This window comes from Cetorhinus maximus, chromosome 9 (genome assembly GCF_964194155.1).
Source record: "Cetorhinus maximus chromosome 9, sCetMax3.hap1.1, whole genome shotgun sequence".
Taxonomy (NCBI): Eukaryota; Metazoa; Chordata; class Chondrichthyes; order Lamniformes; family Cetorhinidae; genus Cetorhinus; species Cetorhinus maximus.
The window spans coordinates 98,332,115-98,356,525 of record NC_135887.1 but is presented as its reverse complement, the minus strand read 5'-3'; the positions used below and the strand labels follow the sequence as shown (position 1 = coordinate 98,356,525).

General features: G+C 40.3%; 1 protein-coding gene across 3 annotated transcripts in view; it reads right to left on the bottom strand.

Annotated features, from left to right (window-relative positions):
- Positions 1 to 4,485: 4,485 nt before the first annotated feature.
- The window catches only part of LOC144684860 (uncharacterized), a 399,842-nt gene continuing 379,916 nt past the window's right edge, over positions 4,486 to 24,411 (bottom strand). For all 3 annotated transcript variants that reach the window (XM_078549191.1, XM_078549190.1, XM_078549192.1), the window contains one exon: positions 4,486 to 7,922. In XM_078549191.1, coding sequence (XP_078405317.1) covers positions 6,070 to 7,922 — 1,853 coding nt within the window. In that variant the 3' untranslated portion in view covers positions 4,486 to 6,069. The remainder of the gene's footprint in view (positions 7,923 to 24,411) is intronic.

Below are 24,411 nucleotides of genomic sequence, written 5' to 3'. Positions count from 1 at the left end.
TGGAAGGAAGGACATTGATGAAGCAGCTGAAGATGGTTGGGCCTAGGACACTACCCTGAGGAACTCCTACAGTGATGTCCTGGAACTGAGATGATTGATCGCAAACAACCACAACCATCTTCCTTTGTGCTAGGTATCACTCCAACTAGTGGAGAGTTTCCCCTGATTCCCATTGACTCCAGTTTTGCTGGGGCTCCCCGATGCCACACTTGGTCAAATGCAACCATGATCTCAAGGGCAGTCACTCTCACCTCACCCCTGGAGTTCAGCTCTTTTGTCCATGATTGGACCAAGGCTATAATGAAATCAGGAGCTGAGCGACCCTGACGGAACCCAAACTGAGCACCAGATAGCAGGGCCCATACTTTGTATACTCTGCCATCTCTGAATGGATACCAATTCACCAAAATACCTAAAAAAAACAAGCCACAATACTCTCACAAACTTTGTGAGAGCAGAAGCAAGTAAAATGCACCTCACTGGCAAGCTGGATGCCTGTCCCTTTAAATATTGCTCGAGGGGGGTCAGTTGTGTAGCTGAAGGCATGTTCAGCTGAGAATAATTAGTAAACGTGTGCACTCGACCTGCGTGACCCAAGTTTCCCCAATGTGCATCAAATCAGTTGGAACGGCTGTTTAACATCACGATCCATCCACTCCTGGTGCTTCTGGTTCATGCACAGCACACCAGCGCTGGAACCTTCTGTAGCTTGGGACACCATGCAGGCTGTGCTGGGAAGAGAAGCACGGCTCACGCCATTTATAGACTTTGGTGCTTCTGTAGCGCTGGTACAACTGGTGCTATGGAACCCAATCTCACAACCACCTGTGGCTTTTCCACATTTGAATCCTTACTGGTCAACTGAGGTAAGATTATACAAATTTGAACAGCTTATAAAATCAAAATTTATAACTTAGAAAACAAATTTCTCAATCTTGTCCACTTCTTTCTGACTCATGCTTGGACATAAACCCATGAGTTCTACCTATTTTCCAGTGTCTTACATAAGTGGCCATCTTTCATGTGTAAATTTAGACATTGGACATTAAAATATTATTGGATTGTGATCATCGTCAGAGAGAAGCATAATTCCATCAATACCCAACACTGATTTTACTATTGCTATATGTGGATTATTGGATTGCTGTTCTATGTTATAGGATATATTTTCTACACCTCCTTTGGCTGAATGTACCTCTGCTCCACAGGGAGCCTTTGAATAAAGGTTGACAATAAAAGACTCATTCAATTTTTTTCATGTGTTCCTTGTGTATTTTTTTTACATTTTGAGGCCTTTTCTTAAAGTCCACATTTAAGTACATGCTACTGGATTAGTAATCCAGAGGTTACCGTAGCAATTTGAGAATTTGAATTCAGGTTAAGAAAGCTAGAAATGCAAAAAAGTCATGACAAAGCATTAAACATAAAAGAGCACCACACACTAAAACAGTGTAACAATTTTTTTCCATTTCCCACACCAGTCATCCTGTTCCCCCCCTCCATTTTACAATACATTTTCATTCTCCTGCAGATACCTTGAACTGCAGATGAAGGGGATTTCCTTTGCTGTTTGATTTCCTGTTTCTGTTTATCCAGCAAGAACTTTGAAACAGATTTAGAATTGTGCATTGGTTTCCATACAGTGCACTTTGTCAATATTTGGGCACATTCCCAAATGGAAGCAGGAAAAGGATAAGGACAAGTAATGTGAGTTTAAGAATTCTATCGCCTTGGCCCTTCAGATGCTGTTGTTCACTTTATGATTTCCACGAGTATCTGAAACCAAATCATTTTGTGTCTTGGAATCACCTTACACAAACTATTAACGGAGAAAGGCACTGTTTAGGAACTTTGTCACCTGAAAGTGTTTTAAGATTATGGAAGAGGTGACTGCTACTGAGCAGATTCTACCTCAAATTATAGGACTGAATTTTGCACTAGGGCAGAGTACCCACCCCGTGGTGCAAAAGTCAGGGGCGGGCTTGGCTGTCTCACCCAGCAGCCATTTTACAGCTGTTGGGCCATTAATTGGATTGAGATGTGACTTCCACCCCATCAGGGAAGAAGTCCCTCCTCTGAGACCTACCAGCCAATCAAATGGCTGGCAGGTCTCTGGTCCCAGCAGTTCCACCAGGAGTGGTGACCTGTGCTGGACTGCAGCAATCCCTGAGAGAAACCTGATGCAATGGAGCCAGGATTCAAGGTAAGTCCAAGGTCTCACCGGGCACAGGCTGACAGACTCCAGTGAGAGGCAGGGATAGGCAGGGCAGAGTGGGTGGGGGGGTGGGAGAGGAGAAATATAGCGGGGAATACCTTGGGGGTATCTCTGATTGGCACAGGTGGTTGGGGGGGACAGGCTACAGCCCACCACATTTCACTGGGAGGGATGGATAGTTGGCACTGGTCTCCCCACCATCTACCAATCTGCCCCCAGAGGGGGCCGAAAATTCAGCTCATGGTTTTATTCAACCTAGGATAAAATCTTTGAATAGGCTGGCATTTTCTCAAATCATCAAAAATGCCTAGGCTCTTTGTTTCTCTCTCTTTGCTATGTGTTCATATCTGCTGGTTGGGTGAACATTGACTTAATGATTTTGCACATTTTCCTTCTCTTCCTCTTTACTGCTTTTTGTCTTTCTTTGCCATCCACTTTGTGCTTGCATCTTCTTTTACTGCTTTCAATGCTATTACTCTTTTTTCAAATAAATCCATTCCTGCCTTATTAAATTCTACTATCCCTGTGATAACTACATTCTCTACTAAAATTCTGGTGAATTCATTATTTTATTGGATACAATTTTTCTTTCTATCGCCTGTTTGTAAGATGATTTATTCTGAGAAATTTACTTCATGTTTTGTATTCGGAAATTGACATATCATTACAAAATTAAAAACTGCACAAAAATTTGAACCAGTGTTTGACATAAAACAAATGTTTCAAACATATGAATTAGGAGCAGGAGTAGGCCATTCAACCCCTTGTGCCTGCTCTGCCAATTGATATGACCATGGTTGACTGTGGCTTTTACTTTCCTATCTACCCCCCCATACCCTTTGACTCGCTTGTCAGTCAAGAATCTATCTAATTCAGCCTTAAAAATATTCCATGACCCAGCCTCCACTGCTCTCTGGGGAACAGGATGCCACAGACTAATGACCCATGGATAGAAACAATTTCTCCTCATCTATGTCTTAAATGGGAGACCCCTTATTTTTACACAGTATCCCCTAGCTCTAGTCTCTCCCACAAAAGAACCAAAGACTGAATATAATAATGTATGATTCAAAGGAAATTTATTTTTCACCCACAGAAACAATAAAAGAATAAAAAAATAATGGCCTTAATTTTCAGCTCGGTGGGTGGGCGCAATAGCAGGCCTGGGATTGGCCAGGAAACGGACCACCGACGGCGAACGGCTCACGACCGTTATTTCATGCTGGCTGGCCAATTAATGGCCAGCCAGCATGAAATGCGTGCTGAAAAGCTCAGCGCTACCAGTGTTGGGGCGGGAAGAGGGCAGGTGATGACCTCAGCACGGGCGCAGGCCAGCACTGACAGAAAGCTCCCTGAAGGCAAAGAGCCGCCTCAGGGTGATGAAGACCTGAAAAAGCAAAAATAAAGGTTTCAAAATCTGAAAAAAAGTGTCCATGCATCATAATCAGTCACCTGAAAATTTAGCTAATGAAGATGCTGTCCACAGAAATTTGTTTATATTTCATTTCATCACGGAAATCTCATCCCACCGGTGGATCAGGTTTGATGAAAAATGCAAAGGCCACCTGGCCAATTCGCCTGTCCACCAATCGTAAGGTTGGACGGGCTACATAAAATGACAGACAATTGCGCCGTTAATGGGCTTAATTGCCCTCTTAATTGTTGGTAGGCTTCCGACTTTTGTGCGTGCCCACCGACTGAAATATCGCACGAGCATGGGATAATGTTGGGACGCTCGCTCGATGTCACCTCATGTGATTTCACGCCCGATCGGGTCAGGCGTGCGCCCGCCTTATCAGCGTAAAATTCAGCCCAATGTGAAGGTCAGATTTACTACCTGCACTAACTTTTCAGCAAGCTGCCATATTATAAGCATATGTAAATGAGCAAAATCCCTCCTGTCCTTTATTGATGCTATGTAAAAGAATAGTATCTTTTCACATCTGTATAAATGACCCTTCATGAATGATTATATAGATTTACTGGATTTAAATAAGTGCTCCTCCTGGCCCTACAAAAGAATGGAAACATGGCCTCTATCTTCAGGCATGTTGCTATGAACTTGGTTAAAACTGTTTAAGGATCCTCCTTGGGGTCCAATTTGCTCCTAAACTTAGATGGGTGCTTCACCTGCCTGAAACACCTGGCAAATTAAAACAAAAATAGTTAGGATCTGAGCAGGTATAACCTGTTCATTTTAAACAGACCACCCACCTGCTTTCCCCTTTTTCTGTTCAGGTAGTTTGATTCTTAAGCAAAATTTACACAAGTCAAGAATATATTTTTTATGCAATAATATTTTCACCATGTTAAATTTAAGCTACAAAACACAATGCAGCATATCAAAGACGTTCTTAAAGCTTTGTTTACAACATTGTTGGTGCATGACACAAAATAATGTTTCCACATTATCCCAAGTTTCCAACGTTTTCAAATAAGATGAAAAGAAAAATGGGCAATGTAGAAGCCCTGCAAAAGTAAATTTACAAATTTTAACAAGTAGAGAAAAATTATTTTCCCATATCAACCCATCATTGAAACCTTTTTTAAAAAAAAATCTAACTTGCCTATCATAAAAAGTGCAAAATTAAACAGTCTTTACAAAAAAAACTATGTACATCACACATCAGTTAAATACATCCATTCAATTTTCAGGGTTAACATTTCTTTCGCTAAAATGCATATTACAGTCCTAACATTTTGTACGCTCAGAGTACCACTACACATTCTCTTCTGCTAGTTGCAAATAATCACTGTTTGCAAGTGGTCATCAAGCAAGAATACTATATTCCTGAGTTGATGTCACACAGTACAAGCTTTTTAATACTGACCAAAATGTTATATGGATAATTACAGGCAAAGCAAGTGTCAGGGAATGACTTCAATTTCTTTCCCCCTCATTAAAAAAAACTAATCACAAGCATAGTTTCAGCGTTACTGTGCCAAATTTTTGTTCTAAAATTTACCGTAAACATCAACAACTACATTTCCGGTCCTTAGGTATTACATCACAGCTATTTAAATGATTTTTTTTACATCCTTAAAAACTGTAAAAATAGGAAACTCAAAACATCATGTCAGAAACTCCTACTGTTTTAATATTTACTAAACAGCTTCAAAGATGTTGTAAAGAATGCACATTCTGTAACTTCTTTTCTTCAAAGTACAATTGTACAATATTCCGGAAGCTAAAAAATTTCATCTGTGCATGATGTTACCATTTCCAGCCAAAGCATTATATTGTTTCAGTGTAATTCCTGTGGACCAGTATGCATCAAAATCAAGCAAGGTAGAAATAACTCGTAAGAAATTCAATCTGCATTGCCTGTTTACCATACATCTTACGATGTGAATGAAAAAATCAGTCCACTTGGGAAAACCATGTAAAAGCTACTTGTGTGACAGACTGTGCTTCAATGTGTCATATAGTGAGCCTGCTCACTCCCTTTCAAATTTTCAAAGCATTTTGATGGTGGCCATGCATCAGCTTAAACAAAGTTTAGTCTGCTCCAAGACAGGTATTTACGTAGGCCAAAAATAATCATAAAAGATTTTACACAATGTTAAAATATATTTACCTGGCATTCATATTTTCTGAGAGATGTGAAGAATGATGTACAAAATGATGTTTTAACATTTTGAAGTTATGAAATGATATAGTTTGCATAGATTTCTGTAATGACTCAATATCCATGTTGCCCTCAATAAAGCATAATTAACCAATTAGTTGAATAACTGGAAAATGTATGGCTGCTATTGTGAAATGAAATGCTTGTAGTATTTTGGAACTTTTGATCTTTGTAATTGGTGAAATGTTGTACATGTGTGTTATGGTTAAAATGGAATGACTGCTGTCATAATGTAGCAGATTCACAATCTTGGGACTCTGCAGGTATTGCCAAACAAATTTCTGTGCCTAAATTTTCTGTTGCAACTGTGACATGTTCTTGTTGCATATTTGTATCAGTAGGAGGGGAATATACAATAGGATGAGTTGGTATTTTTATTAGGCTTACAGTTTTATCTAAGATCACATTTGTAACTGGAATATTAACTTCAGGTGAGTCAGTCTCTCTTATTGTACAGATCCCTTTTTCATCACAGGTTGCAACCAACTGTGAGTTATCCTGTATAGGCAATGCCATGTGCTTGAAGTTCAGAAGATTTTGTTCAGCTCCATGTGCCACATGAACTGAAGTCATGGACCTGACTATTTTACAGGGGCTATTTGAACACTGCCTGACAGGCGAGGTCTGCGTGATTGCAACCAGATGCTCAGGGCCCTGGAAATTTACATTTCTTATAGGGTCCTGTTTGCGCGCAGTTGGTGAACATTTGGAAGGCATGGCATGGTTTTCAGGGCTGTAAATGTCCCAGGCCTGTTGATACAAAGTTGAATCCTGTTCAGCTGGTTGTGGTTTATTTGATAATTCTAATGCCAAAAATGATTTAGGTGCACTGGCAGCAGGTTCTACTGGTTCTGCACACACAAGCTCTTTCTGAACAAGTGTATCGTTTTCATCATTTGGAATCTCAGTCATTGGTTCTGAAATAATCTGATCATACCTATACTCAGTATCTGATAAATTGTCATACTGAGAAACATTTGAAACCCGTCTTTCACTTTGGAACTCATCCACACCTTTTAGTTCTGTGCTGTTCAAATCAATTGAAGTTTCTTGCACGAAATCACCGAAGGATGAGTTCTCCTTTTCTGGGTATGAGAGCTTCACTGGGAGCATAGATAGTAGTTGAGGAACAGGAGAATGTGCTTCCAACTGTTGAGGGACACTGGGGCCAGAATATATATGCAATGTTTCCTCTGGATCTGGCATCAAAAAATGCATTTCCTCAGAGAACGCCATTGCAGGTGGAGGCTCTGGAAAAGGTAATGGTGTATTCTCACCGTTTTCCATATCTATCAGTTCATCACTTCTCCATGGAGGAGGTTTATCACTGTTATATTCTTCATCTAGCGACTGTTCATCCACTGATTCCGAAGCAAGTGCCTGGTATTTCTGTGGAGACTTTGTAGCCGTATTTTTAAGTACCGAAACTTGATTATTTTCTGAATAGCATAAGGATTGTTCTTGTGGAGTTTGAGTTTCAGCTATTTCAGTTCTTTCTGTATACTCAAATTTTCTCTTGTCTTGACAATTGATCATGCTTTCTTCTGGAGAGTTGGTGCTTTCTTTTTCTGGAACTACATAGTTAACTTCTTTTAAATTTGGCATTGTGTCATTTTCTGCAATACAATTCTCACTATATTGAGCAGGCGGGATATCTTCCTTCTTAAGAGGCTGCTTTGAATCTTTTTTTGGGCTAGGAGGTGGGCTCATTTCGGAAAGCACTGCTTCATCTTCTTTTGGTAACTGGGATTGGTCTTTTACAGGAGACCTGGAGTTTTCATCGATTGGGGCTTGAGCTTCACAAATTTCCACCAAATGAGTGCAGTTTTCCTGTGGGCATGGTATCTTATCCTTTTCTGGAGAAGAAGCCTCACTCTTTCCCACAGGCTCAGGGACAGAAGGCTGGATATAGCCTTTTTCTGCTGTTTTTCTGTCTATCTCATTATCAGGTTCAAAGTCATTTGAAAGAGAATTAACCTTTTCATTCTTGCCATTGGCCATGACGTTATTCTTCTCTGGTATTAAGGTGACAGAAATTTCCTGGCCTAATGGTTTGTTGGGAAATTCATCAGGTTTTGCTAAAATGGATCAAAAAGAAAAAAATGCCATTTAATCTGAAGATTGCAATATATAAAGTAAAAGCAGCAGTTACTGTGTCTACAAATTCTGCATACAATCTAGAATTATGTTCCTGCAGAAGATAAAACATCAGTTCTATAGCGTATAGGTTCAGTTCATTTAATTATTTTCTGTATTTGATTTGGATTTCTTTACATATATTTGTGCCTATTTATAAGACTCAGACTCTGGAAAAAACAATAAACAACACATCTACTATGAGCAGAATGAAGAATAAGAGGAAAGGACAAAGTGGCTTCTCTAACCCTGCAACAAGTACTCCTCCTGGTGGCCAATGAGTTCCATTAGCAATTTCCATGGTGGAATTTGCACGTGAAGGAGCAATAGTGAAGGTGGCAACTTTACGCTGAAAAATAATCTAGAAAAGTCAGAAAATTACAAACTGCTGCATTGTCAGGACAGTCATTGTCACTGTAGAATGGCAGGAGATAGGGTTATTCCTCAGGGCACCTGGTGTAATCTAAGTCTCTACTGGGGGTGGGGTGATGATGGCGAGCTCAAAGCAATGGAGGCTGCCTTCCCAGATGGCTAAGCAGAAATTGTGGAGCAACTTTGGTCCATCCATCGCCTGTCAGCTGGTTTCAGAGTGACACCATCAGTGGCTTGGCCACAGGATGTTTGAGTGCAACTTTCAAACAGAAAATTGTACTTGGAGTAGGATAACCTAAAAGAGGGGGGAGAGGAGAACTATTCATCTCAACAGCAGCTAGCATTTTATTCTGGCTGAGTTGTTCAAATATTGACTTTACTATAAACTTTTCAAAAGGGAAAATACTATATCTAAAGAACTTAAATCCTAATGTAAGTTATGAACACATCTTGAAATGGAGCATGTATTTGTTACTGTTTTCTCAACAGATGTTGAACTATATGGGTTTTTTGTCAGGTACAATGGGCTATCAGACTACTCAAAACATTTAAAAACATGGGTACATAAAATCTACTGACATTCTTTTAACATGCCAGTGAATAATACATAAATACAATTATAGAGCTCATATTTAATCACTTAATCATCACACTTTAGTTGCCAATGAAAGATGTCCTTTAAAAAAGACATATCAAATCAAGACTCTGTGCAGTAAAAGCTATGCAACAAGACCAAAACATTACTTGTCACACTGAAATGAATCCGGGTTGGATCCTGCTTAATTTTAAGTATGCGACAGTGTAATGTCACTAGCCAGATCACCAAAGGTATATTCTGAGCTTGTCTCAGGCAGCAGGAATCATTAAAGCACATGCACCAGAAGCACACTATAAACTCATTAATGTTATTATTTGCTAGACAACATCCTACAAAATGCAAAAGGAAAACAGACATTTAAACATAAGTTAATTTGCAATAGTTAACTAAAACACATAGAAACAAACAAATTTGGTGCAAGTACAATAATAAAGCCCACCATACTTCAATGTAGAGATGTGCATGTGAACACAGGCAGACACTATGAAACTGAAAAAAAGAACAAGGTGGATGATAAGAACAAAAATGAAAAAATGCAAAAGTGAAGAAGAGGCCTTAAAAACGGTCAGCATGATCGGCTATGTCAAGTGAAATGAATCTAAAAACCACAATTTAAGTAAATGAAACCACATCTATCTGTTGGTAAATTGGCATGTATGAAGAACATCCAATTTGAAATGAATTTTAAAGTGAAGGAATAACTAATTAAAGCACTTCAGCAATAGATCAATTATTACTAATTTTGAATAACTGGGCAGAGTTCTTTGAACATACATCAATATTGCAAGTAGAATTAATTTGCACTCTGCAAAAATCAAGCCAGAGACCACCCTGTAAGATTTTTCCTCTTCTCTGTGTAACAAGGTAAGCTAAAATGAGATATAATTTCTGACAAAACTGATTGAACAGAGTTCAGTATAATACTCTGAATGCTTAAGCTCTGAATATGCAGCAGACACACATGTTTTGAAAACATCTATCTCAAGAGAGTGCTGAGTTCAGACGTGAAAGGATTGGGTAATCAATTATATAAATCAAGGATGGGCTGGGTGACTCATTAGTTCTGAAAATTTATGAGATTAACTACTAAATAGGATCAAAAATCAAAGTACAATTTAGCAAATAAAGGAGAATTAATAAGATCTGACACTGCTGAGGCAGTTAAAATTAAAACATGGCTAGACGCCTACAAGCTTTTCACCAACTATCTGGTACAACTGATAGAAGTACTACCTGAAAATCCATTACCAGGCTTTTTCCTGCCTTTGGCCATTGGGATTAACATAGCTAATTATTTATGCAACTTTTTATCCAGCTGCAATACAGGGCAGAATTTTCTGCCTACCGGGTGGGTGGGCCCGATCCAATCTCTGGCGGGCAGGGTGCCGATCTCCGCCGGAGAAGCGGGCCCCGCCGCCATTATATGTGGGCGGGCCAATTAAGGCCTGCCTAGCGTGATGTCTGTCGGAAAGCGCTATGCGCTTCCTGTGCAGGCGGGGGGGGGATTCCAAATGCGAGAGTGCGCTCTTTCGCACATGCGCACGAAAGAGCAACATCTCCCTGAGGCTAAGTGCTGCCTCAGGGAGATCGTTGACAGCTGTATAAACTTTAAAAATAGAAAAATAATAAAATCCTTAACATGTCCCCCTCATGTGACAATGTCATGAGATGGGACATGTTCATAAATTTCACTTAAACTTTATTAAACTTTTTAAAACCCTGCATGAAACCTCATCCTGCCGGTGGATGAGGTTTTATGTTTTTTCTATTCCCTGCCGGGGCTCCTGGCTGACCTGCCAGCCTTAAGGTTGGACGGACAGGTCCTTTAATTGTTTTAATGATCCTGTCAATGGCCTCAATTGGCCATTGGCAGGTCGGCAGGCCCACAGCTGATTTTGCTGTACCCCTGCCTTCCTGAAGATTTAAATGGGGCGGGATGAGGTCGGGGGTTACCCCCGATGTTATTCCGTGTCATTTTACGCGTCGGTGAGCGGGCCCCGCCCCCTGCTCGCCGACGGCAAAATTCAGCCCATAGTTTTCCCCTTTACCAATGAAGGACAATATAAATTACTAAGTAAACTAACTACTGCTGACATATTAATTATGTAAATACTAAGAGATTCTAGAAAATGGGTCCGGTAGTCATCTTTTCATGGTGCTAATATTGACAATAACCTTTGGGAAAAATAAACACACTGCTTGGCCTAGCTTCTCTGGCTAGGTGTAAACATCCTACCATCTCTTTGAAATTCAAACTGCCCTGATTTATCCAAAAATGCAAATTCTCCTCACCTTACATTCTAAGACTTCAACCATGTTTACGTATTTAGCATTTCAAACCGAGCTTCTTTTGATGAATCAAAGCCTCCAGACCAGCTGTCTCCAATTCAATTAAATACCGCATACACACACACACAAAATCTATCCAAACCCCACTATTAACCTACTTTTACAATAAATCACAATAATATTAGGAGAATTATTATACTTTCATGACATCACATAGATCTTTTCATTGTGGCTGTGCCTTCATGGGAGGAAATATTAAAAGTTCAGGCCTAGTCTGGCTGCCTTCGCACAATGTCAACCATCTGGCACAAAGAAGCAGTTTTAGGATTTGGAGTAGGCTGTCAGTCTGGTCTATCAGTTGGAGAATAGTATGTTGCCAGGAAAGAGGAGGTTACAAATGAAAGTGGGAGTGAGTATGTGTAAGTCAAATTCATCATTGTCAGGGCAAGATGTAATTTTCATTTCCCCTTGTGCTCTTGTTTATAAATGAGAAGATGCATGATAATGTACTGCAGAATAATGCACCATTATGTTTGTTCATAGGTTTCTACCATTTCTTAACAAAGTCCTTGTTACTTTGACTGTCCCTGCCTGCAGCCTTTGACAGCTGTTGACTGCATCATCCTCCTCCATCACCTCCCCACTGTCATCTAGCTGGGAGGTACTGCAGCACCTGGTTCCATTTTCTTATGTATATAATTGCAGCCAGAGAAACCCTTGCACTGGCTTCTCTTCCTGCTCCTGTGCCATGACCTCTGGTGACCCCCAACGATCTATTCTTGGCCCTTTCCTATTTCGCATCTACATGCTGCCCCTCAATGACATAATCCGAAAGTAAGGAGTTAGTTTTCGCATGTGCACTGATTAGACCCAGCTCTACCAAACCACCACCTTTCTTGATTCCTTCACTGTTGCTAAATTATCAGATTGTTTAACCGATATTCAGTACTGGATGAGCAGAAATTTCCTCCAATTAAATATTGGTAAGACTGAAGCCATTGTTTTCGGCTCCTGCTTCAAACTTCATTCTCTAGTTACTGATTCCACTAAGATAAAAGCAAAATACTGTGGATGCTGGAAATCTGAAAGAAAAAAAGGGAATACTGGAAAAACTCAGCAGGTCTAACAGCATCTGTGGAGAGAAAACAGAGTTAACATTTCGAGTCCATATCATTCTTCTTCAGAAGTCACACGGATTTGAAACGTTAAGTTTGTTTCTCTCTCCACAGATGCTGTTAGACCTACTGAGTTTTTCCAGCATTTTCTGTTTCTGTTACTGATTCAACTGCTCTCCCTGGCAATAATCTGAGATTAAACCAGTCAGTTCAGAACCTTAGTGCCACATTAGACCCTGAGGTGAACTTCCAACCTCATATCCACTAAGGCCGCCTGTTTCTACCTTTGTAACATTGCCTGGCTTCACACCTGTCTTAGCTCATCTGCTGCTGAAACCCTCATTCATGGCTTTGTTAACTCTATACTTGACTATTCCAATGCAGTCCTCACAGGATCTTATGAAATAGGAGCAGGTGTTAGCCATTTGGCCTCTCGAGCCTGCTCCGCCATTCAATAAGATCATGGCTGACCTGATTGAGGCTGCCTGCACCCCATAACCCTTGACTCTCTTGTATATCAAAAATTTGTCTAAGTCAGTTTTGAATATACTCAATGACCCTGCGGGAAGGGAATTCCAAAGATTAATGACCCACTGAGAGAAGAAATCTCTCCTCATCCCTGTCTTAAATGGGAGACCCCTTATTTTTAAACTGTGCCCCCTAGTTCCAGGTTGCCCTATGAGGAAAAAAATCCTCTCTACTGTCAAGCCACCTCAGAATTTTATATGTTTCAATAAGATCACCTCTCATTCTTTTAAACTTCAATGAATACAGGCCCAACCTGCTCAACCTTTCCTCATAAGACAACTCCTTCGCCCCAAATATCAGTCTGGTGAACTTCTTCTGAACAGCTTCCAATGCGAGTATATCATTCTTAAGTAAGGAGACCTGCACTGTATACAGTACTCTAGATGCAGCCTCATCAACGCCTTGTACAGTTGCAGCAAGACTTTCCAACTTTTATACTCTATCTCCCTTGCAATAAAAGCCAACATTCAATTTGTCTTCCAATTATTTATTGTACCTGCATGCGATTTTTGTGATTCATGTACAAAGACACCCGGATCCCTCTGTACCACCGCATTCTGCAGTCTCTCTCCATTTAAATAGTATTCTGCTTTTCTAATCTTCCTACCAAAGTGAACAACCTCACATTTTGCCACGTTATACTGCATCTACCAAATTTTTGCTTACTCACTTATCTATGGGCAGAATTTTCTGCCTGTTGGGCGGGCGGAGCGGGAGTGGGGAGCAGGCGGGTGTGGACCTGATTGGCGCCCCCGATCGGGTCTGCACCGCCATTTTATGTGGGCGGGCCAATTAAGGCCCGACCAGCATGACTCGCACCAGGAAGCGCTGTGCGCTCCCTGTGCGAGTGGGGTGGGGGTTGCCTGAGTTCGGAGTGTGCTCTTTCGTGCATGCACGCGAAAGAGCGCAGAGATTAGTTTTAAGTCCAAAAAGTTTAATAAAGTGGCGAGAAAATTTTTATAACATGTCCCCTCATGTGAAACTGTCATATGAGCTGGGACATGTGCATTAATTTCAATAAAAACTTTTGTCAAAATTTAAAATCATTCATGTAACCTCATTCCGCCTGTGGATGAGGCTCCATGAAAAATGCGAAGGCTGCCTGGGCTCTTGGCCTGCCCACCAACCTTAAGGTTGGACGGGTAGCTCCGTTAATTATTTTAATTGAGAGTTAAATGGCCTTAATAGGCCTTTGACAGTTTGGTGGGCACGCAGCCAACTTGGGTGTGCACCCGCTGAACTAAAAGCCTGAATGACGCGCCATGACGTTGGGGATCACGCCTGATGTCACCACACGTTATTGTACGCCTCTGCTCGCCGAGCCGAAGATTCAGCCCTATATCCCTTTGCAGACTCTTAGTGTTCCCTTCACAAATTGCTTGTATCATCAGCAAATTTGGCTATAATACATTCGCTCCCCTCATCCACGTCATTAATATATATTGTAAATAGTTGAGGCCCAGCACTGATTCTTGTGGCACCTCATTAGTTCCATTTTGTCAACCTCAAAATGACCTATTTATCCTGACTCTGTTTCCTGTTAGTTAGCCATCTTCTATTCATGCTAATATATTACTCCCAATATCATGAGCTCTTATCCTGTACATCAACCTTTATATGACACCTTACTGAATGCCTTTTGGAAATTCAAATACACCACATATACTCATCCACCTTATCCACCCGGTTTGTTACATCTTCAAAGAATAGTAGTAAATTTGTCGAACGCAATTTCCCTTTCACAAAGCCATGTTGACTCTGCCTGATTCTTTTCTGATTTTCTAAGTGTCATGCGACTAACTTCCTTAGTCAGCTGTGGACAGTCCATCTCGTAGAGTCTTTTTTTCTCAATGAAAAATATCTTTGTTCAGAGTTTTGAAATATCTCCTTAAATGTCTGCCACTGCTTCTCTGCTGTCTTACCTTTTAACTTATTTTCCCAGTCTACTTTAGCGAATTGTGTCTTCATACCCTTTATATAAATTTAAGACTCTAGTTTCAGACCCAAATTTCTCACCCTCAAATTGAATGTGAAATTCTATCATGTTATGGTCACTCTTGCCTAGAGGATCCTTTAAAATGGGGTCTACAAATAGTTGCTTGGTAGTACAGGACTTGAGTATTGCTGAAAAAAGAGACATGATGTTGAAGCTTTATGGCTGAAATTTTCCGTTGGCGTCGGGTACGTTTGGTGGCACGAGCAGGCAATATGACGAGAAGGCCAAAGATCAGTTTCACGAGGTCGTGAAACCAGCTTGCGATCGTCCACTCTGCCCACTGCGTTCCTCAACATCAGATGTCGGGAACCTCATTGTAATACATCAGCATATCATTATCAGGCCAGCCCGCCAGACTCATCCCCCCCGCCGCTGGCAGGAGAACACGCCAACGTGTTTCACAATGGCATAAAAAAGGTGTGCACTTGGCAGACTGCGCTTTGCTCGTGACTTCAAGTTTTGTTTGCCTATCTTGCTTCGGTCAGCACTCACAGTCATCAGTGCCAGGCTTCACAGGCAGCACCACATCACTTTTAGCAGGGGCTCAAGGGTATGTCTTTACCTACCAGATCAGCTGCACATAGGTAGTTTTTCAACAGCTGCAGGGCAAGGTCTTGCTTGGGGAAGGGGGAGAAGTGTCCTCAGGCAGGGGAAGAACTGCAGGACAAGTGCTGTACTGGGGAAGGAGGGTATCCCAGAGTGTGTGTGGGAGCACATGTTGATCTGTGCAAGTGGGCTGGTAAGGGCTGAAGAGGCAGTCTCCAGAGGAGACAAGGTCAGATGGATATATGAGGGTGTGTGTGTGAGAATGAGTGGTGATGTCCCTTGAGCTGGCAGTGATTGAGATACCAGTGAATGTGTGATGGGCTTGAGTGTGTGAGTTTAGAGTGATGAGATGGTTGCCATGTCCTGGCTGCACAGATGAGATCATTTATCCTCTATCTGCATTGGATAGCCAACCTCTTCTGTGTAACATTGGCACTGATCACCACTGCCATCGCTTACTAAGACGGAGTGGTAATGTAGCTGCCCCACCTGCGGCCAGAGTGGGGGTAGAGGACATCACAGCGAGCCTCCATGGTGTCCAAAAGGTGCTCGAGGGCTGCAGTCTTCTTGCCTTTCGGAACCATGTCTTCTTTGCTGCAGTCCTGGGCTGGAAGCAGAGTGCGGCTGTACTTTAAGTGTGGTGCCTGGCATGATGAAACGGCGAGGTGATGACGTGCCGGGGAATGAGAACCCGCCATGGAAACAGTGTGTTTCCCAGGAATGCATAAGTAATGCGGTGGGTTTGGGACAATATGGTGTGAAAACCCGCCATCGTTTTACCTGCCCGCTATTGCACTTAATGCAAATCTGGGATGATTCTGCCCTATGTCTTGCATGCATCAGGCCAGGTGCGAGAATGCCAAATTCCAAAGGGAGCAACAATTTATACTGCATGAAAAAAGGGTGCTGATTGGTTGGCAAGTTGGCTCCAATTGGTCACCTCTCACCCCTGAGCTCCCTAATGTACAATGGCTCCCAGCCAAGCAATGTCTTGATTTTAAAGTTCTTATCCTTGTTTCCAAATCTCTTCATGGCCTTGACCCTCCCTATCTCTGTAATTTCCCCAGTGCTATCTTCGCTCCTCTAATTCTGGCCTCTTGAGCATCCCTAATTTTAATTGCTCCACTATTGGTGGCCGTGCCTTAGTTGTTTTGGCCCTAAGCACTGGAATACCCTCTATCTTTGCCTCTCTACCTCACTTTCCTCCTTTAAGACACTCTTTAAAACTTACCTCTTTGACCAAGCCTTTGGTCATCTGACCTCATATCTCCTTTTGTGGCTTATAATGCTCCTGTGAAGGGTCCTGGGATGTTCTATAACATTAAAGATGCTATATAAATATAAGTTGTTGTTGCTGAAGTTGTTGTTGCAAGTTGATTCTAATGATTTATGCAAGAACTCCACAAAATTTAGTATTCACTTTTGATAATCAGTATAGATTTAAAATTAAACTCCTTCAGACACCATAACTTATCTATTCCTCTGCCAGATAATCAGAAGAATTTCATTTTCATTTCAGAGGAATTTGTTGAACATTCCAAATATTACAAAGAAATGAAATTCCACAATGACACATACATTCTGTATTGAATGACACTAATAAATGACACTGCAGCAATAGAATTATGCCAACAAATAGGTCAGGTCAATTTAAATGAAACTGCAAAAATCACTTTTTTTGAGTTACGATCTTATGTTGAAAGTAATTCATACAGTATGTTGTGAGCTGGCTCACAACATTAGTGTCTTGTTTTCTACATAAAGGACATGTTAGGTTACTAGATTTATGGAAAAATAAACTATTGATTGACACCAAATAATGAGAATGACCATATTTCTTGCCCTATGCATAAAGTACTTCCATAAGTCACTATTTAGTTCAGGTGAGATATTTGAAATATTTTCTCTTCCCATTACATGCACCCGCTAGCCCAATGTAGATAGTATTGGGTTAGCAGTGATTTGCTCCTAGTCTTCTGTAATGAAGCTCTGAAATTGGCTGCTAGTAGGTCTCTGATGTACTTGAAATCTCTCCTTCATAATGTCCTTCCTTCCCATGAAGAAAAAATCCTGACTTCTCCTCATGATCTCCAAACAGTGACATGATTGAAATCCACTACTGTCCTAGTGATGTCTTAAATTTGTTGGCTTCATTTTTCTCTTCACAATTTGCGAAGTTGGAATGCTTAACACGATTAGTACTGAAGCTGCAACTGTGCATCCTACTTCTTATGGTGGGTAGGTGAGATGAAGTGCAATTATACCGGATAATGGTGAGAAAGGGATGGACTCAGGAAAGATAAACAGAAGATAGTGAGGGAGACATAGAGTCAAGGAAAAAGCTGATTCTTCGAAGATGAAGAGCCACTGGGAAGAAAATAACAGTCACCAAGCAAATGAGAAAGAGAGAGGAAAGAAAGGCTTACATTTATATAGTGCCTTTCATGACCTCTGGATATCCCAAAGCACTTTATAGCCAATTAAGTACTTTTGTAATGCAGTCATTGTAGTAATATAGGAAGGCAACAAGTGGCATGTGCAATAATGTTGCAAATAGTCACATCAAGTCAAAGCCATAAAAGAGCCACAAGTTGATTGTAAAACTCGCTGCAGCCCCTTGATGGTTAAGTGTTTAAAATCTACAGACTGGTATGGTACAGGGCTAGACAGTCCAGATAGGCTTTGGGTTCAATTTCACATCTGTGCAGTCAGCTATCTCTAAAAGAGCAGCAGTGGGGGCTATAATTAACCTCAATATGCTTAGGCTACAGGGCTTCCAATCCTAATCTATATTCAGTGAACCCTGTTGAAAAGTGCATGCATGGAGGCCCTGACCATGATGCCTCAAAGCCAAAAGGCCTGTCAACACTTGTTAAATGGGCACACATATACAGAATGATTAGTGTTGTGAACTAGCAGAGCGCTGTCAGTGCCTGAAGTGCAACTCAGCATGAATTATCTGTTCCAGGTGATAGGAGGAAAACACTGGGGGTAAGCGAAAGAGAAAAATCCTGGCTGTATATGTATTTTCAGCAAATATCTAATGGGACTTTTGGAATGAATTTACAAAAAAATGATTCAGACTGCAAGCTGTGTGAAAACAATTGATTTTTGTTCCATGATTATATTATCGTTATTGTCAAGGACACTTAGCATTTGATATTGAAACATACGGAGAAGAGAAAAACAGTCAGGAACAACAATAGAAATGCTACTCCTCACAGAGTGACAGGAATAGAAAATTCTTCACATCTCATTTTTCTTGTGTTCGGCACAATGCCCTTGTATTTCCTCAGATTAAAAAAAAAATACTCAAGTACTTAGGATCAAAATCTCATAACTGTATATTATTTTCATACTTGCTCTGTTATGTCCACAGTTGGTGCCAAGTATACAATCAACTAGAAAGAAAAATGCAAGACTGGGTGGAGGCAGCAATCACAGGCTGCAGTAGAAAGTCCAACTATGATCGAGGATCACTGCTAATCGTCGGGCAAGACCAAAACTGGTTGCAACTTCTTCCTTTAATGTCGGAGTGGGTGAATGTTGGTCTGAATGTTGTAATGAATTTAAAGATTATGAATGTTTTGTTTGGCCTTTGTCCCCACCAACTAGGCTGACCTTGGCTTTGGTACCAGTAAGAACATTCAATGGGAGTAATTCTGACTTTGTGAATAGTGTAGAATGGGTGATAATAAATTGTTTCACAGCCTTCCTGATTTTGATTTCCACAATGGAAATAAACATCGGGAAAGATATAAAACTGGCTTCTGATTCACTATCACCCATTTTACACTATCACACAAAGTCAAAATTATCACAAGGGTATCTAGGCCAGGAAGGATGAAAAATAAAATCAGCCAGGCTTTCTGCTCCTGATTGCTATTTAGCGACCTTAGATGGAAAGGCCATGTGTGTATGGCAGGTCAGGAACCAGTTCCACTGTGATGTTCTCCAGTCCATTGCCAAATAACGTGCCAGCACTCACAAGGCTCCAATATTAAGCATGCCACTTGGCTGAGGTATGTAAGGGTTAATGACACTCATGAAAACCTAAGAATGAGTCAGCACCTTCATGTGGAGGAGGGAGAAAATTAGTTGTATAACAGGAGGCATCTAGTTCTGAAAAGCAAAATGTGTATACACAGGACTCTATCAAGTGTTCTGAAGTGCAACTTTTTGCTTCTAGAAAAAAGACAAAAATGTCAAAGTGCAGTACATATCATTACTGCACATTTAAAGCAAGCATTCCATAACAGGTCAAATTCTTTCTCCTGGGCACCAATGTGTCAGTGTGTTTTCAGAGCTGTTTTTATGGGTCTGTTTCCCTTCTCGTTCCCATTTCTATCCTTGTTCTTTGCTATTCAATTTACACTGTAGGAGGTCTAAACGCAGGAACTGAAGCTAGGTGTTTCATTTATTATTCATATTCTAATTTTAAGTATAAAACCTATATAAATAATAGAATAATCAGTGTAGTTAAATAGATCTAAGAATATAAAATAAACTATGTAGAGGATACAATATTAAAAGGATCCGAATTGCATTAAATATCAGGTGTACACAAGTAGTAAATAACTAAATAAGAAATGTGCTGTTGAATGGTGAGCCATAATTGTGGGTTTCCTCCATCCACAAATACTCTTGTGATGTGGTTGATATCAGCTGCAGCTTGGAATTACTTCAATTTATTCAAAGAATGGGGGAGTGGAGTCACAGCTTTAGATATGCCTGTGAGTCAATTCAAAGCTTTGCATCATTGAGTGTGTAATGGGCAGTAAATTTGAACAGAAAATATTTTCCCTAGGCTTTCCTTCCCTTTTATGGTCAGTTTTCTCCAGGTACAATTCATTATTATGTCATTTACTACTGTTAAGATGACCTGTAGAAGGCCAAATTGCACTGAAGATGCCATTTTTGGTTTTAATCTAGGGTATTATTTAAAATAATTTTCCTTCCCTCCTAATTCCAGAGGCGATTGTTAATGGCTGCGCAGTCTGAGATTCTATTTATGGGCACTTTTATCCCATTTTACTATTGTTTGATGATTTTGGCTCCTGTTATAAATATGGCCCAGTGTAACATTAATGAAACTATTAATTGGAAAATATCTGTGGTGTGCATATCTCATTCTGTTGACAGTATTAAGGTATTTAACCATTATTTTCCTTCACTAACTGAAAGTAGCCTTAAAAGGGCTACAATGGAACAAATGTGATTAACTTAGATAAGAATAAAAAGGGAATAACAGTTTGGAATAGTTTATTTCTCTTAGGTTCCTTATTTAATTGTCTAGCAAGCAACTTAATTAAGGGCAGTTCGGGATGGTCAGCAAAGCTCACATTCCACGAATGAGTAAAACAAAATATTGGTTTCAAACAATCTTGACACTTTGCCATCTGCTTGTACTTCATGGATTATTGCATCATCTATTTTCTTTCTACTATTTTAGGAACAGTCAATATAACTTTTATTGATGAATGGGTAAAAAGGGACAAAACAAATTTGGTGGAAGGAGCAAATCAGAACTCTGGTTATCAGTACGGGATACAGCTGAACAGTTTTATACACCAAGGATAACTCAATAGCAATGAATAACTTTCCTTTCTGCATAATGCAGTCCTCAATCACTGAGTGTCTCCTTATTTTTCCTCAAGGTAATTAAGATAAATTAGTGTTTCAAATGGAAGTAATCCTTTTACTTCAGACTTTCATACATTTCAAAATCTATGTAACATAATGAATTCCCTCTAATTTACTGTTAAAAATAGCTTGATAATACTGTAATTTGTGTCAGGTGATTTATCCTCAGATTCCACAACTTAAAAAGTCAGTTAATTCCTTTGTGACATTGTTGTCCTCTTGAAAGAGAAACTTTACATCAATCAGCCTCAACAGTAAAAAAAAACATCTGCCAAAGCAAATTGCAATCTTCCTGTAAAATATATTTCTTGTTGAATTTAAAGGTCTAATCCAATCCAGTGTTTCAGATTGGATAATAGCACCATTTATTAGGAATTCTCTCATCAGAAAAAGGGAAAATAATCAGTGATGTGAGTAGGAGTCAGATGGCACTCTCTTTTACACAAACTAGAGCTCAGATCAAAGTCTAATTGTTTTCTCAGATTTATGACAAAGCATTAGACTGAAAATATACAGCAGGGGCATCCCAGCCATAGAATAGGATGCCCCTGCCTGTGACCTCCACCACTGACCTCCCACTAGTTTGCGGAGTCAAGAGGATGATTCTTAATTAAGATGTGAATGGCAGGTGTCAGCAGGACTAGGGGTGTATGTAAGGCACCTGCATTAGCCTAAAGGGAGCATAAACACTGGCATGGACCATTTGGACCAAATGGCTTTTTCCATCCTGTACGTTCAATGTAATATTTTTAAGCAGCACAAGTTTACTGTTGCAGTGGTGGGTTCCCCTTCTCCCACATGGGCCCATTCCCAAATGAATCAAATTCAGAACTGGGGAGCTTTTATTCAGATTATTTCCTTAAGAGATTAATTTGGAGGGGCAGTCTCCATTTTAAGGTAGATTGTGCATAACTTTAGGACAGACTGGACCTGGTGCTGCCAAAGGTATTGGCACCTATATTTGTGGATTGGGAATGGTGACATGTGTTTGTTGGTGGAGGGAATTCCCAGAAACCCAGGGAACATGTAGGTCCTGTTGAGTTTGATGGTAAGGGCATATTATCACTTTTTTCGAAGCTAGTAGTAGAAGACCCATCCGGGGATGGTCCCCAGCAACGGAAAGATTGAGGATGGGTGACAGGGTATCAAACAGGTGACAGAGCAATTGAAGTTAGGCAGGTTTCCAGGTACATGGGGCATGGGAATTACTGGGGGATTTCACAAAGCCTTGTAAGAGGCAGAGCTTCCCTTCAAGGTCAACAGCACAGAGAGAGACAAGACTGTGGACAGAGGCTCCCAAGCTCTGAGTTCCAGTGTCGTCGCCTTCATTGGGATCGGTTTTGTCATCAGCAGAAGTACTCCCAGAGAGTCAAGATTGGCAGTTGTGGAGCCCATGTGGGAGGAGAGGAACCCACCACTGCAACAGTAAACTTGTGCTGCTTAAAAAAATTACATAGAACAAACAGGGTGTAAAAAGTCCATTTGGTCCAACTGATCCATGTTTGTGTTTTTACTCCCATCCTTTAGGCCAAGGCAGGTGCCTTAAATACACCCCTAGTCCTGCTGACACCTTCCATTTACATATTAATTAAGATTCGTCCCTCTGACTCCATAAACTATTCGGAGGTCAGTGGTGGAGGTCACAGGCAGGGGCATCGTATCCTATAGCTGGGAAGCCCCTCCAGCTGTGAATTTTCTGTCCCATACTTTTGTCATAAATCTGAGAAAACAATTTGCGGAATATACTAATAACTGCATTGAAGTCAACGAATTAAGATCAGAATGTGAGTTTATTAAAAATTAAAACATTTCTTGAATTTCATAAATTGATGCTGCTGAATTTGAAACAAAATTGAAATTCAAGAAATGTTTTAACCTTTAATAAATTTTAATACTAAGAAGTCAGCAGCAACATTGGCATTAGCTGGTATTGTGATGGAATCTGTGCTTTCAAAGCTTGTATTTTTTACGTCAGACACTAACTGAAAATAGAAGCTAAAAGGGGAAACAAAAATGGGGAACTGACCCTCTCAGTTTCTAAGGAAATGAAAACTGACTGAGATTTGGAAAGCAAAACTTCTGGGTAATCTGAAACTGTTTAAAGCTATATAAAAGCACATAGATCAAACCAAGTTCAGCAGCAATTGATGAGTCCAGTGGTGTAGTACAGGAAAGCCGAAGAAGACAGGGTCCAGATCCAGAAGCTGAGAATAAGTTGTTGCACCTGTCTCTATTATTTGTAGAGAACATTGGTGGATCTACCCCACCCAGAGTTGAGGAGGTTCTGCAGATGCATGCCAGTTTTGATGAAGACTATGCCCGTGGAACTTGGGTTGGTTGTGCCCTGCTCTCGGCTGTGGATCAGGATAGCTGCTAGGAGGAGCTGAAATTCTTCATGAGGAAGACAGAGGTTTCAAGGATTTTGTGACTGAGTTTGATGACTTATATGCTGTGTAGACTGGTGAGCCAATTCATAAGATCTGTCTTAGTTGTATCTGCCATTTAATGTGTAACTTATACTTTATAATCAACTGCAAGTTACCTGCGAAATCATATTAAGTTATGTTTATTCTGGATGTTACAGTATAGGAGGTTATCTAAAATAATATTTAGTGTTTGCTTTGTTACTCTTGTATAGTAAATTTCTTCTGTTTCAAATTGTGGAATCTTGTGGCTTCATTCTTTAAGTAAATAAGTGGGATTTTGGATTTCTGCTTTTTGAAAAAAAGTTACTGGTCTCTATTGAGATCGTAAGAGTTTTGACAGCAGAATGGGGTTGGCTGCTGCAGGTCCCTTGATACCCAGATGGCAGACTAACAACCAACATAACAAACATTCCATTAACATCAGGAGTAATACTACTATATCAATGATAAAAGAGAATTGGAAAATTATATGGAAGCACAGAATCACTTGACTACTAGTACTCTTGGCATAGGCTAAAACAATGCAATGTCACTGTGTTTTCAATTCTGTGTAGAAATTCTATTCTCAAGGGGTTAACCACCTGTGCTCATTATTCCCATAAAAATAGTGCCACTATTCCTGATGTTATTGGAATGTTTGTCATGTTGTTATGTCAGTCTGGCGTCTGGATATCATGGGACCTGCAGCAGTCAATCCCATTTTACTGTCAATACCTGCTAAAGACAATGTTGCTGCTGACTTTTTAGTATTAAAATTTATTTAAAGTTTCATTTTATGAAATTCACACTTGAGTCTAATTCGTTGACTTCAATGCAATTTTCAGGCAGTCCAATATGAGCTACTGCATGTGATCAACAGGTGGTAGCCTACTTTAATCAGAAAATACAATATAATCATATTGTATACCATTGTACGTT